The sequence below is a fragment of the Centropristis striata genome, chromosome 10 (genome assembly GCF_030273125.1).
Source record: "Centropristis striata isolate RG_2023a ecotype Rhode Island chromosome 10, C.striata_1.0, whole genome shotgun sequence".
Classification (NCBI taxonomy): domain Eukaryota; kingdom Metazoa; phylum Chordata; class Actinopteri; order Perciformes; family Serranidae; genus Centropristis; species Centropristis striata.
This window is the reverse complement of record NC_081526.1, coordinates 13,674,900-13,694,104: the sequence shown is the minus strand read 5'-3', so window position 1 is coordinate 13,694,104 and position 19,205 is coordinate 13,674,900. Positions and strand designations below refer to the sequence as shown.

At 37.9% G+C, this 19,205-nt stretch overlaps 1 protein-coding gene across 1 annotated transcript; it reads right to left on the bottom strand.

Moving 5' to 3' along the window:
- Positions 1-8,114: 8,114 nt before the first annotated feature.
- On the bottom strand, positions 8,115-19,205 carry jam2b (junctional adhesion molecule 2b). The gene is made up of 11 exons (XM_059343096.1): positions 19,158-19,205; positions 15,612-15,825; positions 12,581-12,646; positions 12,065-12,175; positions 11,810-11,959; positions 10,995-11,176; positions 10,793-10,901; positions 10,589-10,696; positions 9,629-9,647; positions 9,480-9,528; positions 8,115-9,334 (listed from the first exon to the last, which is right to left on the bottom strand). Exons 2-11 carry the CDS (start codon positions 15,661-15,663, stop codon positions 9,296-9,298), a joined length of 885 nt encoding a protein of 294 aa, XP_059199079.1. The 5' UTR covers positions 15,664-15,825; positions 19,158-19,205; the 3' UTR covers positions 8,115-9,295.

The window sequence follows — 19,205 nt, the reverse complement described above, 5'->3', positions numbered from 1 at the left end:
ATAGTGGAGGTTATTATCCAAAGAATCATGACAGGAATTCAATAACGGGCTTTTGTCCTGTGAAATTTCACCCTTCCCATAAGGATCCTTCTGTTTCTGCCCGCCTTTCCGCTCCCTCCTCTCTTCTCTATCCCTCCGCTCCTCTGGGGGGAATGAGTTAAAAGCATAATACTGGGAGTACTTGAGTGCTGAGGATTCCTCTTGAATGCTAAACAGTTTTATCAAATAGCACACTGCAGCACAGGATCTTAGGTACTGATGGGCAGTGAGAAGCAGAGCAGACATCTGACAAGTCTGCATACTTTATGCTGTACAGAACATGCAGGCCTCGTTACGATTCTGGACTAAAATATACTGTAATCATTAGCAAACTGAGTATTCTCTGCAGACAAAATAGGCTTTAGTAAGTTCATTCATATTGCTCTTAAATAAACAGATTTGTAGACACCCCAAATAAGCTTAAACCAACTCTGCAAAGCTTTCAGCAGCTTAATATTTTATTGTATTGCTTCAATGCCTGCACATAAACCGTCATATAAAAACTGTGAACTAGCTTATAGACACATTGAGTGAAAGCTTCCTTGTGAAACAAGTGTGTTGAAAGCAAAGGAGAGCAGACAGGAGCTGAAAAGAATATTACTTTTTTCCCCCACCTTGCAACATAAAGGTCACAGAGGATGTAAATCTTGTGCAACAGTAGTCTGACATTAGCTGCTCATTATATTCAAATCAGCGAACGAGGTGTAAGAAGCAACTCTCAGGTTCTCCTGCAGCAGAGTCATGCAATCAATGCAATCAATTCCTTGCCGTCTGGACTGGAAAATGTATATCTCCTCAGGCTTTCTGCCCCCTTGTGGTTAAAACATTCTTCTTTCAGCTTTAAACAAATGCACATCATACCTGTTCATGGTTCTAGTTAATAATGCAGTGATTTAAGATCAGCTAGGGGCGCTGTTAGACAGGAAGTGGAGTGGAATAATCTGAACTTGTTTGTCTCGGTGCAGGCTGCTTTACTGTGGCAACATCGAGCCGTTCAGCTCCATAGTAGGGGTGGGCAAAAAACAACTAAATTATTCTTTTAAAAATTCCAATAACGATAATCTGACGATATCCTTTAAAATGTGATTTCTTTACCAAAAAAAAATATTCTTGCTTACCAGGACATCTTTGGATGGACACAATGTTTCAGAACAAGAGCTCTTGTTTATTTTCTTTAAACTCAAGCATTCAAGAGACTCCCAGTTCAACTTCCATGTAGAGACATAAATAGGTAAACATTCAGGTTCTCTCTCCTGAGGTAAACTGTGCAGCATACAAGCATGAGCAAATAAGTGGCACATTATCATTTCTTAATATTGTTAACAAAGTGACTTTCATGCACCTCTCCTCTACCGTCTATGCGCCTTTTGTTTAGTTTCTTTTTGAGATATTATAAATACTCGATAATGTAAAATTGCACATGGTCAAAACAACGTTAATGATATTGTTGTAGAAAACGTGCTGAAACAGCAAGATAACCACATGTACCTACCACCACCAGTTATTATGCTAACTTCCCCAGTTGCCACTTGCCAGTGATATCGTTTTGTTTCAGTGTTTCAGTGTAAGCTACACTGTCACAAAAATGATATAACGATTGAGCAAGTGAGTATGATAAGATACAAATTTGGGATGGACATTTCAAGCAAAAGTGCTGTATGACATTCGCTTGGAACTATTCGACAATTATTCAAAGATCGTTCCTCATCTTAGAGATGAGGGCCTTTGTTTGCTCTTCCATCATCAAGCTTAGTCTTCAGATGACAATGCTTGCCATTGACTGTTGCCGTGCGGATGGCTCCACACTTTCTGCTGGATGCCTCGCTCTCAAATGGCTGTGAATAGTTGTCGTCGATTTGTAATATGCTAGCTGAGTTTACTTTGCACCTCATTTTCGTTTCATTTTTATTACATCTACTTTTTGGTTTCTGTAGAAGTCTCTCCTTGTTTCTGCTGTTTGTATGATTCGCAGCATATTGGCGTGACATTTGATGTTATCTTGTTATATTCAGATGCCCCTTAAATGAGAGAAAACGATTGCAAAAGACAAAACCATTGTTGCATGAACCATTTGATCATTTTTTAAGTTAATGACAATGAAATTTCATTGCCTATCTCTACTACAATTGAAAACTGACTGTTGATTTGATTTGTAGTTTGTACTGGTATTTCTCCAATGAAGCGTCAGGACACAGCAGGTTCATTAGCGGATCAAACATGAATTCCCTTACACCAAATTTCTTTTTATTATGTCGCTTGCGTTTGAAAGCACTGCTGCAGACATGGGACGGCTGATTAATGAAGTCCTATCCATATTATACCACCTCATTTCTCTATAAAAACATTGCTAATACTTGCTGTTGGCTATGTTCTTTGTTAGTTCCATAAAACATCAAAGTATTACCATCCTAAGTCTGATCTGGAGCACTCAGCTGAAAGGTATGAAGGACAGAGAAGTGCATATTCATCAGTTTGAACACAAAACGTCGATGCAACGTGATAGTCAGATGCTCGCTTGTTGTTAGGAAAAGGTTTCAGACTCTCTGTCTTTTGCCGGCATCTTTGTGTTTTTTGAGCATTTGTTAATCGGTACTTCTGATTGTTTTTATCCTAGAATTTTGAAGCAATTTGTTTGGTGAAAAAATACAGATGTAAAGTTTTCCCAGGTGTGTGTTTAGAGAGTATTTTACAACGGCTCAACATTTAATAAAAAAGTAAATCTAAACGTCTCTGGCATCAGTGGTAGTTTCAAAAACGGTTTTATCATTTCATCATTTCAAAGTCGATTCATCATTTTAGCAAAACAGTTCCAGCCTCTAAAACGATGTGAATGTTTTCTTCTTTCATTAGTGTTTTATCAAAGTAAACTGAATTTATCTTGGTTTTGGATTGTTGCTCTAACAAATCAGGAAAATGGAAAAATAATGACGGCCATTTCTCATTGTTTTCGGTCATTTTATAGATAAAACTGATTCACGGGGAAAATAATCAGAACTCTTTTTTGATAATGAAAATAATGGTTAGCTGCACCACAGTCATCGGTGTCCTCAGTTTCTGGCAGAGCGTTCAAGTGCAAGCTCACACAACTTTTTAATTGGGTTTCTGATCAAATCTGATATTGAATTTGCTAATTATGCTGCGTTTTTCTTAAATACATCTACTATTAACAAACCTATTTGGCATTCAGGGAACAGATATTGTGTAATGCTTCGAAATTACAGTCTCTCTCTCTCACACACACACTCACACGCTCACACAGACAAAACATTTCATCTGTATAACACTCTGCCTACACTGTTCCTATATGAGCTCAAATAGGAAGCACAGTGCGGCTGTGGGAGTTTAAGTCCTGACTGATTGCTTGTGCAGGAGGACAGGACGCTGTATGTGTGTGTGTGCGTGTGTGTAGTGGCAAAACCATTTCCATCCTCCAACTCTGCTGTAATTACACATAACAGTGTTGTCAGTGAGCAATGCTAAATAACAGCACGATTGAGACTGAAGACAGCAGAGAGAGAGCAGAAATAGTGAACTTTTTCTCTGTCTCGGCTTCTTGCGCGCACGCACGCACACACACACACACACACACACACACACACACACACACACACACACACACAGCAGAGCATTGTAAGAGAAGCTCAGAATAAAGATTTAATGAAACTGTAGGGGATGTCGTCTGGTGGGGTTTAAATGTTTAACTGCTGCTATTTCTTGCTGCTACAGGGGGAAGAGAGAGTTTCCTGTGGTAATCCCTGTGTCAGTGGTCTTCTTCCTGCTCCCTTTGCCACAACAATTTCCCCGAGGCATGAAAATGATGTAAGCTTTGCATAAACCAAGAGCTGCTAATGTGGAGGGATATGGGAGCTGTAAATGTGCCACAAACCGAGAGCGATGTATGAGCATCGCAGGAGTCAAAGAAACAAAACTCACAAATAAAAACGGCAAAAACAGATTTTTCTTTTTTGACCAGAAAAGGAATTGTAAAATATGAAAAACGCAACTTAATCCCAGAGGGTGTCGTGCAATGTGCTGCGAGCGCCGCACCACCTGTTCAGACGCGAGTGGCGCTCCTGGAAGTTTTCAGGGGCGCTCAATGCACAGAGAGCATTGTGGGTAGATGCAGAGGAAAGGAGCCATCTTGGACGAAACCTTGCTCAAGGCTTAATTTAACATCTAAGAAAATAGTGGTAGTGACATAGATTTCATTTGACAGCAACCGCCCACTCACACTCAGCTGCTCTCCCTCTCTTTCTCTCACTTGTTTCCACACTCGCTCTCCTCTGTCGCTTTCTGACAGATACACACACATTTACAAAACGTGATGAAACAGCCCCCTCGAGCTGTTATACAGGACGAGCATCCATAAAAATAAGGCCTGTTAAGAAAATGACTGCAGCAGGCGGTCGAGCTGCGATGTTAAAAAGCCAAGTGTGTGCATGTGCATGTGTGTGTGTGTGTGTGGCTGATGTTATAATTTGAGTACCTCCAGACACAGTCGTCATTCAGTCAGTCCATGGAGCTCTGTGTGTCTGTATGCTTTTGAAAAGAAAGAGGAATTCCAGTTGGCTGATTTGCATGTGTGACGTTTCGCCCCACTGATGCGTTCACACAGGTCAAAGGAAACTCCCACGCTCTGCCCAGAAATGCTCACTGTTTTTTTAAAATAAATTCAAGTGCTTCTTTTGGACATTAAGTTGCATTAAATAGGACGATATTATGTGTTGGTAAAATGAAAAATACAAAGCTAAACTAACTTATGCGTCACTAATGCGGAGATTTTTTTATTATCTTGCATGCATTGTGCAGATATGTTTTTTCTTTTCCTTGCGCAATACAGGATTTCTCTGAAAGCCACCAGACTCCATTGACAAAAACAATAATTTTACCTAGCAGAACACAATAGCTGCTGGTATACCGTTGCCTCGATTGTTTAGTTTGTTTTTGTTATTGTGTGACTTTGGTAATTTAAAGGGTTAATTTGGATCCACCAAAGTCACACAATAACACAGACAAACAAACAGATTGATGCAGTCGTAGACAAACAACTCCCTTGTTGTTCAAGGTAAAATTACTATTTTTGTCAATGGAGTCTGGTGGTTTTGAAGAGATAATTGCCTAATATTACTACGTGCTGTACGCTGGCCTGTTTGCTGTACCGGCTGCAGTTTGTAGAAATATTATGTTGTTTTGTGGAGTAAAACCTTGTAGTTTCATGACCCTGCCAGCTTGCCAGAACTATCTATGTTATGATCGAAACCAGAGCTTGGAAACTAAGCTCATAACTTTGCATCCACTACAATACTGGCAAGTATTTCATAAAACTAAATGTCCAAAATCCCAAACTATCCCTTTAATTTGAGGTATTTTTACTTGAGTGTTTCCAATTTATGCTACTTAAAGTGATAGTTTGGGCTTTTGGGAAGTGTGGTTGATGAGGTACTTATTTGTTACAGTGTATTACCGACAGTAGATGGTTGTCGGCACAGCCCTGGTTTAAAAAAAAAAAGAAAGAAGCTTATATAAATTTAAGTGTAATTTTATATTTAGAATATTTTCATTCTTATACCTTGCTGTCAGACAGCCCTTTCCAATCAGGAACTGAAGCCGTTATAGCCGTCTATTCTCTTTTCAAAGCCACCAGATACCATTGACAAAAACAGAAATTTTACCTTGAAGAACACGGCAGTTGCTGGTCTACCTCTGCATCGATAAGTTAGTTAGTTTGTGTTATTGTGTGACCTTGTTGAATCAAAACATATGCAGCTCTTGTGTTCTGCAAGGTAAAATTATTGTTTTTGTCAATGGACTTTGGTGGCTTTGACAGAAATTATGCATTGGGTAAGGAGAGGAAAAAACATGTCTGCACAATGCATGCAAGATACAGAAAAATACCTAAAAAAGCCCTGATTAGTGTCGCATAGCTTTGTTTAGTTTTGTATTTTTCCTTTTGTCAATACATCACATTGTCCTCAACACATAAATCACTAAAATGGAGGAGTGAGTCACGAATAAGTGTTTTTTATCAGACATCCTTGGCTTATGAATACCCCCAAAAAACATCCTACAAATTCAAAATGCATTGTCAGTATTCTGAAACCAATGCAGTCCCAACTGAGGGTACAGTTTTCACACAAGTGGCAAACTGTGGAACAACATTTGCATATTTCAGAGCTCGGCTGAGAGTGGCTATTGAGAGGTTTGAGCTATCAAACAGCTATATTAGGAGATCAATATGAGCTACTTAAAGTTATCATTAGAGCGGGTTATGACCATGTACGAGAATAGACCTCTGTTACTGCTTCCTGACACTGTCCGCATTGCACACGTCATGCACAAGCCAGATGTAACATTATCCAAAATGTGTAATCATCAGCATGAACATGAGTCAAATCTATAAATACTGACAGCATGCACATTACAATACATCTTCTTTTTAAGCTGAATGGCAGGAAATCAGTGCTTTTCAAGACTTTTAATTTATGGGCTGCACAAAAAGGAGAACAAGTACAAAGGGAGGGGGACAATAGTGCTACTGTTCATGGACAAATAATGGATAACGGCTGGCAAAGTGTAGCTGCAGGCCGACAGTCTGAGCTGCTGTGAGCAGAGACAGTCAGTGATGTGCTGCAATCTAGTGGACAACAGAGAAATTTCATTTTTTTACATTTCATTCTTTAGCTACTTTTCGGGTTGAAGTTTAACATGAAAAACATGATTAATCTAAAATGATTACTTATTCTTATTAATTAAACCTCATAACAGTATATTAAGTAGTTAAATTAACCCGAATTTGACAACAATAATATGCTGCTTACAATAATGCAACAAAAATAATAATCTAATGATATATTTGGAATATATATAACAATCTGAGTGGGTCTATTCTGCATAAGGAGTACTTTTACTTTTTATACTTTAACCCTGTTATTAATCCTGTTATGTCCATTTCTCAGGAACAGCAATTATGTTCGTGGGTCAATTTGACCTAGGGCTTGTTTAATTATCAAAAAGTGTCATAAACTTTAACAAAATCCCAATAAACATTGTTTATATTTCATTAATAAATCCATTATTAAAACATTTTAATCAAAATTTAGTGTAATGGTGTTCTTTCCCTCTCACATGTCATGGTTCAATGAGGATAATTAACTTGTTTTACATAAAAACATAGGAAAGATCTACATATAAAATACAATGGTTTTACATGGCACTGATATGTGAAATTAACCATTTTCATTTTATATGTTGATTACACTTATTAAGCCAAGCAGAAGTTTCATCCCCCCAAATATATATAGGCCAGGGACACCGCGTCACATGATGACCTTTAACCTGCCGGTCATCATGTGACGTCAGCATGTCGTCTTATTTACAACCAAGTTATTATGGATTGTTTCATTGTAAACCTACTGATTATATGTTTTTACATGCATGAATGTAAAATTACCATTTTAAAATATAAAAAAGACTCTAAAACGTGTAAATACTCTTAAAAAGGGTTAAAACTGAAAATGTATAGCTTGCTATATCTATATCTTCTTGCAGAAGAATATTGTATGTTTTTTTTTTTACCAAAATAATAAATAAAATAATTTATTTACTCCATCTCTATTATTTAAATATAAATATACAAGAAACAAGTGTCCCTGTCTGTACTGCATGGCACCATATACTGATAAATGACAATAAAGTCTCTCTTACCTTATCTCACCATTTCTGCAACAAGGACGATTCACTCACCAGCTTCCTATCTTCAAACAGCCAGTTGTGTTCAGAGACACTTTTTAAACACATTTTACATAACATCTCAAAGTGCTACAGAGTCGAGTGTAAGATAAAAAAATAATAACAGTGGGAAAAAAGCAAGGATATCAGCTAAGGAAACTAAAACTAAAGGCTTTGTTAAAGATTAAAGAGTTTTTAGAGCTTTTTTAAAAGTGTCCACTGACTGTGATGCCATATGTTATAGGGGCAAATATTGTACTCTTTTACTCCTCTACAGTTAGTTACTTTTCGGGTCAAGATTTAACATAAAACAACATGATAAATATACAGTGATTATGATTCATTTATTTTAAATTAAACCACATATCGCATATCAAATACTCAAAACCCTGCATTGACAACAGTAAAAAACTACTTACATAAATGCATCAATAGTAATAATAATCCAATAATATATTTGAAATATATTTAACAATCTGATTGGGGTCATTCTGCATAACGAGTACTTTTACTTCTGATACTTTAAGTACATTGATGCTGATACGTTTGTCCTTTTACTGAAGTAAAGTAGGTTTTAAATGCAGGACTTTTACTTGTAGTGAAGTAATTTCACAGTGTGGTATTAGTACCTTTTCTTAAGTAAGGGATCTGAATACTTCTTCAATAAATTCAATAAATCATTAAGGAGCCCGAGACACACACTAAACATCAAACAGTGTATTCTTCATCTTTTTGCTGGTTGTTCAAAGATACTTTTAACAGATGTTGATTTCTCCACTCCTCTGCCTGGCTTTGTACCACCAAAGGCCAATTAACTAAATTTTTTTTCTTCACATTTCTTTATTAAACAACAGATACACTCATCAAAATACTATCAAAGCTTTAAAAGTTTCCAAAGCACCATTCAGTGTGTGCAGACACCCGTTCATTTGTAGCTAAATTCACATTATTTAAACGTAAACAGCCAAAGATTAACACACAAACATGTTCTCTTAGAAATATATAAAACACAACAAAAATAACCTTATATATAAAAAACATCTCTGCATCTGAATATAAATGAAAGGCAATAAGAAGGATACAATCTATACATTATTTGTGATAATCAGTGTGGATGAGTAACGGTAACTTGCCTATAGGTGGCACAAGAGAGCTAAAGCTTGACTTCACTGAAGTGCTGAAAATAAAGTCTTAGAAAAGAGTTGGAAAAATACGATTATTTAAAGGTGTTGACACGCAAAAAATATGATAATGAAACATTTTTAAAAGTGTTAAACCCTGAAGTTACAGTACTGTGAGTTAATAGTAGATATTAAACTTCCAAACATGCATAGATGCCAGTGTTTATGAAGCAACAGGATTTTTTGCAGTCTCGTTTTTACCCTGTTTTTGTCATTATCTGAAGATCTTTCCATCCCAGAAAGGAGCGAGGAGTCATCCAAGAGCAATGCAACGTGTGAGTGACTCTCCTGTGTGTTCATCAATAAGTGTTCACTTTCCATTCTGCATGGTTTGAAGTGTTTCCCCCTCAGATCATGAAGGACTGAGTTTGTTTGTAGTGTTTGATCTGTAAAGAGCAGAGAGACGTACAATGAATCATTTCCTTTAATTAGCAAGGGACCAGCGTTATCAGCAACTTATCAACAGAATTTAATGGCAGCCCGGCGAGCAAAACAAGCCCTGACACGATAACAATCCCTCTGATCACTCACGTTGCGGATGGGAGGAGGAGGAGGAGGAGGCGGGTTGTAGGACTTGGTGCTGAAAGACAAAGGGTGGCAGTTCAGTGTGAGCTCATTACCGGACAATAACACACAGCCACAGGTCGAACAAGAGTCACACTGACAAGAGAAACCCTCACCTTTTTGTTTTCTTGCTCTCTGTTAAAAAAAAAAACAACAACAAAGAAGAAAAGTTAACATCTTTAGTTGTACATTTGACTCTTTACCTGTTCGCAGTGAAGGAAAGTAATCACTAATTCACTCAAGTATAGATTAAAACTTGTGTCTGTCCACAAAGTTCAATATTCACTCTCTTTTAGCTCTGCTGAGGCAATTATGATCACCAGCTTAAACTATGATCACCAGCTGGTATTTTGTCTGTCTGCTGTTTATTGCTGTGCAGGTAGTGCACTGTGTATTTACCAGAGATTTCTTATTTAAAACAATAAAGATAAGAGTTGATAAGATCAATTAGACTGAACCAGCAACAGTGAGTTGTTTTCATCCAAAAACTGAAGCTGAAAAATGCTGAAACACTCCCTGAAGCTGAGGGAAACAGAAACTACACTTGTGCTAATTATCTGTGTCCATTGTTTATATCAAAATAATTATGAGTACATTTTGAATGAAGACCTTCATTTGCAATGGCACATATTTACATTTTGGTGTTAATACTTATTAAAAAATATTTGTTTTTGTGTGTGTGTGTGTGTGTGTGTGTGTGTGTGTGTGTGTGTGTGTGTGTGTGTGTGTGTGTGTGTGTGTGTGTGTGTGTAAAGTTCTACTGTGTATGGATAGACTGTTTTAAATAACAAATTATTGGTTTTAATTTAATGCTTAGAATTGAGGGCTACCGTTGACTCAGGGACTGCAAATGCAAATCGGCTTGTAGCTTTTTCTGGTGCAATATATTCATACGTATTAACCAGATTAAAATGTGTTTATAACTGTAAATGAATGTTAAAGCAATGAAGGGCAGAAACTGGGACTTTCTCTCTCTCTCTCTCTCTCTCTCTCTCTCTCTCACACACACACACACACTCACACACACACACAAACATTCAAACAACCACACACACAGAAGTACACACACTACTCACTCTTGCAGCAGCCTCGGCGTCGGCACACGCACACACAGATGCAGCAGAAAAGGAGGAGCGCCAGAAAACCTGCAGCACCTGCTATCAAAATCGTCATATTCAAAGGATCTGGAAGGAAGAGAAAGAGACTGCTTGTTTTTTCAGTGTTTGCTGAGAGGAGCAGACATCAAAACTTCACAAAGGTGCTTTACTAAAACCACTTACATTCAACAACTTTCAGCTGCTGGGCCACACAGCTCTTGGGCGCCCCCACGCTGTTGGAGGACTCACAGCGGTACATCCCTGTGTCTGTTTTGGACACACTCCTAAACTTCTGCTCAGGACAAACACAAGAGGAGAGTTCAATCACAATCTGTACAACTGTGTTTAAACTCCTGCAAGTTTGTATCATTAAGTGTGTTCTTACCAGCGTGCCCTTGTTTGTGTCGACGCTGTATGGCGTGTCTACTGATGCCGTCAGAGCCCTGTTGTCTTTGTACCAGCGGTAGGTGGCAGGAGGCACGCTGAGTTTGTCCTTACAGAGAAGCTCCAGGCCGGAGCCCACGAACACAGAGCTCGGCACCTCGCAGGACGGGATGTGAGGAGGCACTGAGGAGAAACAGCTGAAGTTACAGCAAAAAGATTGCAATTCTTGGGAAGACAAGTTAATCTTAAAACACTAAAGATAGACTTTTGTTGGTGTATTTTGTTGTTTGGTGGGTGTAGAGGAGTCTACATGATTATATTGTTGCATTAAAGCATCAATTTTTAGCAATAATCAATAAACAAAACATTTTCCTTATGAGTTAAAGGTCTCAAACACTAGTTTTAAGTCTTCTTGAATACAGCATGATTTTTTTTTTGCAAGTTATGTTTTTTTCCTGTATATTCTGTTTTCAACATGTTTTTCCTCCAAAAAATAGCATTCCAATTAATATCACAGTTCAAGTGAAATGCTTCATAATTATAGTCAGCAATTGGTGACAAAACGGTGGATACATCCAATTCTCTCATAAAGTCTACGAACACCTACCAGGATATGAAATTGGATTGATTTTGATCTCATAACTAAATCCTTTTTATATTCACTCAAAAATAAGTCACATTGAAGAAGCTAAAGCTGCTCAAACTGTCATTGTGACTTTAAAGGCTAAACAAAGTAAATTACACAAGTTTACTTTTCTTATGTTTCACAAATACATATAAATGTGTGCATATTTACATATTCACAAAAATGCATACCGAGCACATTGAGGGTCACAGTCGCCTCTCCGAGGTTGACGTGGTCCTCGCTGGCAGTCACCTCGCAGCGGTATTCCCCCGAGTCTTTCTGAGTCACAGAGTGTATCGTCAGAGTCGCTCCCTCCATCATTGCTCGTTCTGCATAAGAACCTGTAGTGGAGGGTGACAGAGGAGGGCATAAATCAATGATAAAAAGATGATGGAAACAGAGAAGAGAAGTCAGAGAATTTCATGCAGTAAAGTTCTGTCACTCACTTGTAAATTTGTGATTAAAGTAGACAAACGTCACCGCCTTTCCTTTCTTCTTCCACTCGATTCGAGGGTTCTGATCTTTCTCCGTCCTGAACTCACAGGACAGCACAGCATCTGTGAGGACAGGAACAGAAAAATGACTTTTTATAATATAACAGTAGATATATTTTAGTTTGAATGTGCAGGTATTTGTTATGCGGTTGGTGACATTTACAGTGACAGTGTTTTTTATATCCCACTTTTTGTAGCATGCAGAATGCTGTGTTTCCCTTTATCTTTGTTGATTTTCAAAGAAAATATTCTGAAAAATATACGTTCATATACGTATATTACTAAGACATACATTTGACATTTGTCAAGTTGTTTTTAACAAAAAGAAAAAAAAATATTCAGAAAGAAGAAGAAATTTTTAAAAAGAAAGAAAGCTAGAAAGCTAGAAAGCTAGAAAGAAAGAAAGAAAGAAAGAAAGAAAGAAAGAAAGAAAGAAAGAAAGAAAGAAAGAAAGAAAGAAAGTCTGACCTGTGTGCTCGTGGACCTCCACTTTGGGTTTACTGCTGCTCACTGTCACTGACAGACAGAGAGGACCTGCAGGAGGAGAGGATCAATCAGTTATAAATCAATAAACAGATTTTACTTAGCAGTCTTTTTACTGCTGCCACCACTGACTAAAACAACAGTTAGATCCAGCTGTTTATCTATAATTTAGGAATGTGGGGAGCTTTCTGAACTTCAGTACAATCAGAGAAGCAAGAAGCGAAGCAGAAATGTAAACATGATTTTTTTTAAATCCAATGAGAATGAGTCACAGCCTACACATAACAACCCTGGATTCACACCAAATGTATATAAAAAACACACAACATTAACCTCTTACAATAGAATATGTCCATATCTGGGCACACCCACACACACACACACACACATGTACACAGAGTGGTGGTGCCAGGAGCGGTGGTGTGTAGGAATGCAGGTGATGGATGACTTTCTGGCAGGCGGCTTTATCCCGACCTGATAACCTTTTTAGGGATCTGTCCTTACACACAGCAGAGCCTACATTCACCCACAAAAATGCATAGAAGTTTACAAACATGCCGACCAGCGACTGTGGTCAGCTTAATTTCATGCCTTTTAATATACATTTCTATTTATTTCACTGCAATTAAACAAAAACAAATACCAATGCTTAACTTTAATACTATATACAGTCATGGAAACAATTATTAGACCACCCTTTTTCTTCAATTTCTTGTTCATTTTAATGCCTGGTACAACTAAAGGTACATTTATTGGGACAAATATAATGATAACAACAAAAATAGCTCATAAGAGTTTAATTTAAGAGCTGATATCTAGAAATTTCTATGGTTTTCTACCTTTAGTTGTACCACGCATTAAAATGAACAATAAATTGAAGTAAACAAGGGTGGTCTAATGTTTCTTTCCATGACTGTATATGTACTATATACTATCAAAATAAATGTATGTGTTAACAGGACATGTACAGTTACCTGGTTAATGTTAGGAAAAAGAAACAGGGTTTGAGCTAAAATAACATATGTACAACAGGGCATATATGGAAGCTAATTTACAGGTGAAAATAACATCAGTGACTTCTGGTTTAACACGGGACACAGACACGTCTCTCCTGGGTCAACTTATTGATGCATATGTCTTGTTTGGCATCAAGAAGAGAACGTGTGGGAGCAGTGAGGGTGTGTGTGCATGGACAGCGTGCTTCTCTTGCGCAGACAAAGCAGCTCTTTGTGACAGTAACCTTACCCTTCTCAGCTGGCACCACACACACACACACACACCTTCACACACACACACACACACACACACACACACACACACAGATATATGCATTACACATTTGTGAGGCTCCTTACTTTAACCCTGACCCTCAACTTAACCTGAACCTGATTTTAACAGTAGACCTGGACCTTTGCCATTTGAACCCACAGTATGTTAACGGAAAACATACGTGCAATATATTTTAAATGCATTGCAAACTACTGTCATATTAAAATGCATTGTTTAAGTATTTTAAAAGCATTAGAAAATGCTAAAAATCTAAAAATCAATCATGTGCCCAATCTGTTTTAAATTCAGTTTTACAGGCCATGCAATTCCATTATCACACACCGGATACTAATTAAAACTCATTTCTTCCTAACTGAGGATAAGGATTTCAATCTTGTAATCTCTATGAGGAAATTTGGCTCTCAGGAGTAAATACAAGATCAAAACAAACGTCAAAGTTGCAATTATCGACATAAAGCATGTTGTTTGGAAAGCAGCCTCTGCCCCTCAGAAATCCCACAGCAACTTCAAATGCATTTTTTTCCAGATAGCAAGTGGTCGTTTTCATCTCGGTCCAATCAACAACAGGGTCAGTCGGGGGCCATCTTCAAACCGAAAAGTTGGGCTCTCACACTCCTCCACGGTGTTTCATCACTCTGTGGATCTCGGGTTCAAACGGGATCAGAGCGGGTTCAACGTAAACACGGACCCCAACCACTCCCTGCACAATCTCAGCCTCTGACGCAGTCCCTGAACACATCACGTCTCCTCCGCTTAACATGCACGGACTCCATCACACAAAGGGATAATCAATAAAACATGAACCAGATAAACAGACCAATCAGCCTGCATTCTGTAGAGATTGTATTCTGAGTTATCACAGTTGACAATTTCTGGCTGAAACAAAATATTAATATCAGCTAATCAGTTGTACAAGGCCGAACATGCATGGCTAAAAAAAAAAAAAAAAGTGGTTTGAAAAAGTCTTTTATCTTAACCACTTTTCTTTAATTTAATAGGAAATTATTTTAAAAAATCACACCATTATCCTGCATTTCTGAGACGCATTGCAAAACTCTAGGCAGGTCAAAAAGGGGGGACATTTTTGTGAGTTTTTTAATGTTTTAATTTTCCTTTGAAGATTAATTGCTTAAGAGAAAATCTGAACAAAAAATAATGATGGTTTCACATTAAGGTTATCTTTAAAGGATTATTGAACACCGACCTTTACCTTTTATTAATGGTGAGCTGAGTTGAATTAAAAGATATTGGGGTGGGAGTATTACAGGAGGTTTTTTTCTTCAAGAGATGGGTCCAAATAATACTGTGCATGATCCTGCTTTTTTGTGTGAAAAATGCAGGAATAATTTTCATACAGTTCCTAACTTTCTCCTTTCGTGCACGTTCTACATTGTATTATGTTTATTCTATGTACAGCTTTAGAAACTTACTCTATATCCTTAACTTAATTGATTAATTGAAAAAAGACCAAAGTGAAATACATCATGAGATAACAGAATAAGTGAAAATGTTGGAGATTATTATAAAAGCATCTTATTTGAAAAAAAAAAAAAAAAAAGAACAACACCAGGACAGCAGAAGCTCTGAACACATGCCTGTTCAAGTCATGAACCTCATGCATCTCTGCCTCTGAAAACTTTTTGCCTATCACCGCCTCTTATTCTGTGATACTTGTAACAAATTTCGGCTGATAAAGTTTTTAAAACCAGAGAAAAAACAGACTCACTGTGCAGTAAAGTGATGAGAAGAGGCAGCGCCAACATCTTCACGGTGTTCATGTCTCGTCACGGTGAGTCCAGGCTCGTCCCGTCTGGATGACATTAGTGTTAACTCCAAACTTTCTGCAGCTTCTTCAAGTTTCATCTGCAGCACGCGCGCAGTCTCGCGTGCCCTAGACAACTGACGGGGAGCGCGCGCATGCAGGGCGAGACCACTGCCCTCTGCAAAGAAAGGGGAAATATGAACTCGTTTTATTTTGAAACGGGTCTTTCATCTGTCCTATTAGTATTTCATATTATCAGGACAATGTCCAAATGCCTTTCATTTACATATATAACTATATATTGTATTTGAGCTTATTTCACATTAAAAGGTTAAAACAAATTACAAAGTCCAATACTGATTGGCATTGTGGTCCTTGGAGCAAATATGCAAAGTTGAGTGTAAAGACATTTTGCAGTCTGATTGTATCAATTGACAACTGGGGAATGATGTGAGCTTGTGAAAAGTGTTGCTGGTAGTGATGAACCTACAAAGCCTGTGGATTTAACCTCACTTTCTTTCCAAACATGTTAGAGAAACTATGATGGCTCTCAAGTAATGTAAAAATGCAGAAGTCCTGTCCTTCTCCAGACAGAAGTAAAGGAAGAGAGTTATTCCCATTCAAGTTAGTGGAGCGCTGAACAGTAAGTAGCTGACTCGACCAGCTGGAAAGCTCTATCGCTCTTTCTCTATGGGTGCAAATTTTTGGAAGATCCAGGTAATTTTATGCATGGAAGATGTAGCAACTTTCATAGCAATGAACAGGACCCCGCCTCCAACTCTGTATCCACTTCAAAGCATTTTGCAAAACCACAAATCTTCAGAATCTTCACAGCAATTGTTCTAAATAATCTGCAGAGAAAACTAAGTCAGCTTTTTCAGGAACAAATTAATACAGTCTGTTTAATATCTTCCTCAACATTTGCATTATTTCTTTAATAAATCAAAAACTCCCTCTGAATTCAACAGATAAAATCACTACAGTTAGAGCTGTGAGGTCTCCACATGTCAACAGAGAGGAGTGTAATAGGAGGTGCAGAGATGTAGCAGCTGCTGGTTGAGCTACTGTGTCCTTGGCTATTAGGTTTCTCACCACCACCAGCTACACACAACGGCTCATTGTTGCTCGTTGTGGTTAATGTGCACACATGCTTACATTTGTGGACATATGCACACACAGAGACACACACACAAGGGCCATACATACAGACACGTGTGCATACGCAAGGCTAGAGAAATACAAAGTCAGAAAATCTCTACGGCAGCACCTGTTCACTATGAACAGCCCCAGCTGCTCTGCTGCGAACAGGACACACTGATGTCACACACACACACACACACACACACACACACACACACACACACACACACAAATCCATAACAACACAGCTCAGCACCCATTGCTCTCTTTACACAAACATGTTTCACATAAACAATCTCTCACAGATTGTGAATCTTATGAGCCAAATAAGCATAAAGTTCTGTCTTTAATCTTTTATAACAGTAATGTTAGTTCAAGAATCATTTAAACAGCTGTCTTCACATTTTACTTCAGCAAACACTGCTGCTGAAATGTACCAACTATCATTACACCTGGATTAAATTGAGTCTATTGCACCAATATTTTCTCCCCAGTTTAAAACTAAATGACAATGTTTTAAAGTTAGGTTTAATTTTTTTAAAATTGTGATATTGGTATATTTTTTTCTCTTACTTGTCGTGCTATTAATCAACCTAGATTGTTTTGTTGTGACTTGCTGAGTCTTACAGATATCGGCCTTCTCTCAAATATAATGAGACAAGATGGTGCTCAGCTTGTGGTGCTCAAATCACCCAAAAAATACATCTGAAAAACTCAACAGCAATCATGAATGATTGTTGCATGAATGAATGAATGAATGAATCTTTGAGTCGTATTCTAGCAGTTCTTCAAGCTAAAACTCCTATGCTATTTTCTTGTGTTTATTCCCCATCCTCTGTTTCTTCTTGAGGAAGAAAAGCTCCAATGTGCCATGCAGTTAAGTGCACAATGTGAGGGCTCTGGAACTGACAAAACTAAATGCACTGGTCATTAATGGTATTTGTGCTTTTTCTGCAGTGACATGTCAACATGCCTTCTGTCAGAAAGGGAATATGTCAAATAAAAGCAAAAATGCCCCTCAAAAAACAAAAAAAAACATCCAAAGGGTAGAGCCGCCACATAGCAGCTTACCCCCCAGCAGCTCCAGACTAATAAATCATTAGATTGAGTGAAGAAATATTCGTTCTGATTCAGTGAAGCCTAGTTTCTGTAGAGACTGTAGAGATATGAGGAAATACTGAGCATTGGTATATTCTAAAGGCATTAATATTTATGGCCCATGTGTCACAGTTTAAAGTGCATTTCCTTCTGGCAACAGTGTCCATATTTAATTTACAGCCCCCATTTTCTGTCATTCAGGAGATACAGTACAAAGAAGACTTCTGCAAAATATTAAACCTTCAGGACATATATTCATGCAAATGTATTGCCTGATGAAGGTCGAGCACTCGGAACGTTGCAATAAATAAATGTCTTGTGTGTGAGAGTCTTCTCTATGTTTTTGATGCACTTTTCCGTCTCCTACGCACCTGTCTATGAAATAGAAGTGAAATGTTTTTGCTGATTCAAGAGATGAAGAAAATACTTAAATTGTTTATGGAGGGGGGTGGTCCGTAGCGTAGTGGTTTACACAGGCGCCCCATGTATAGAGGCTACAGTCCAGTCCGCATGTCCTCCCCTCTGTCACCCCCTTTCTATCTGTCTCTCACTTTCAATAAAGCATGTCAAATGCCCAAAAAAATAATCTTTAAAAAAAAAAAATTGTTTATGGAGTTCCAGATATAAATTTAGTCACGTTATGGTTTATAATTTGCTGTAAATGAACAGGTGAGAGTTCAGATATACAATAAGTGGAAGCTTGATGTGAGAATAAACAGGTCAGCTATTTCAACTTTGTGGCTTGTTTGTGAATTCAAATGTCATTATTTTTCATTTTTATCATATCCTTTGTTGTTTTGACATTACCTGTCAGTTTTATAGTCTCTAGTCTCTAACAAAAGTTCTTATTTACCCCATATCAGTTAAAGGATCAATAAACATCACACACACACACACACACACACACACACACACACAAACACGTGCAGATGAATCTACACTGACAGTCTGCGTACTTGAGGAACAGTTCTTTATCAGGTATGATTGTTTACTCATTATTATTTACTTCTTTGGAATAGCCTTGAACATGTGAACTTTCTACCCTCTCAATGATGATGGACTGCACACCAAGAGGAAGCAACAGAGAAAAAAATAAGTGCTTTTGACAGATAAGGTAACGGGAAGGCCCTGTTTTATGACTTACTGAAATAAAGTGGGAATAAAAGGGGCAGGACCCATGGTGTTCATAAAGATTAGGTGTGCTAGAACCAAACACAGATAAATAGCAGGACGAAGACAAGAAGGAAACATTAACAGGTGGTAATAACTCACGTGCACAGGTCGCATATTTACAGTAAGTCACAGTCTACAATCCTAAAT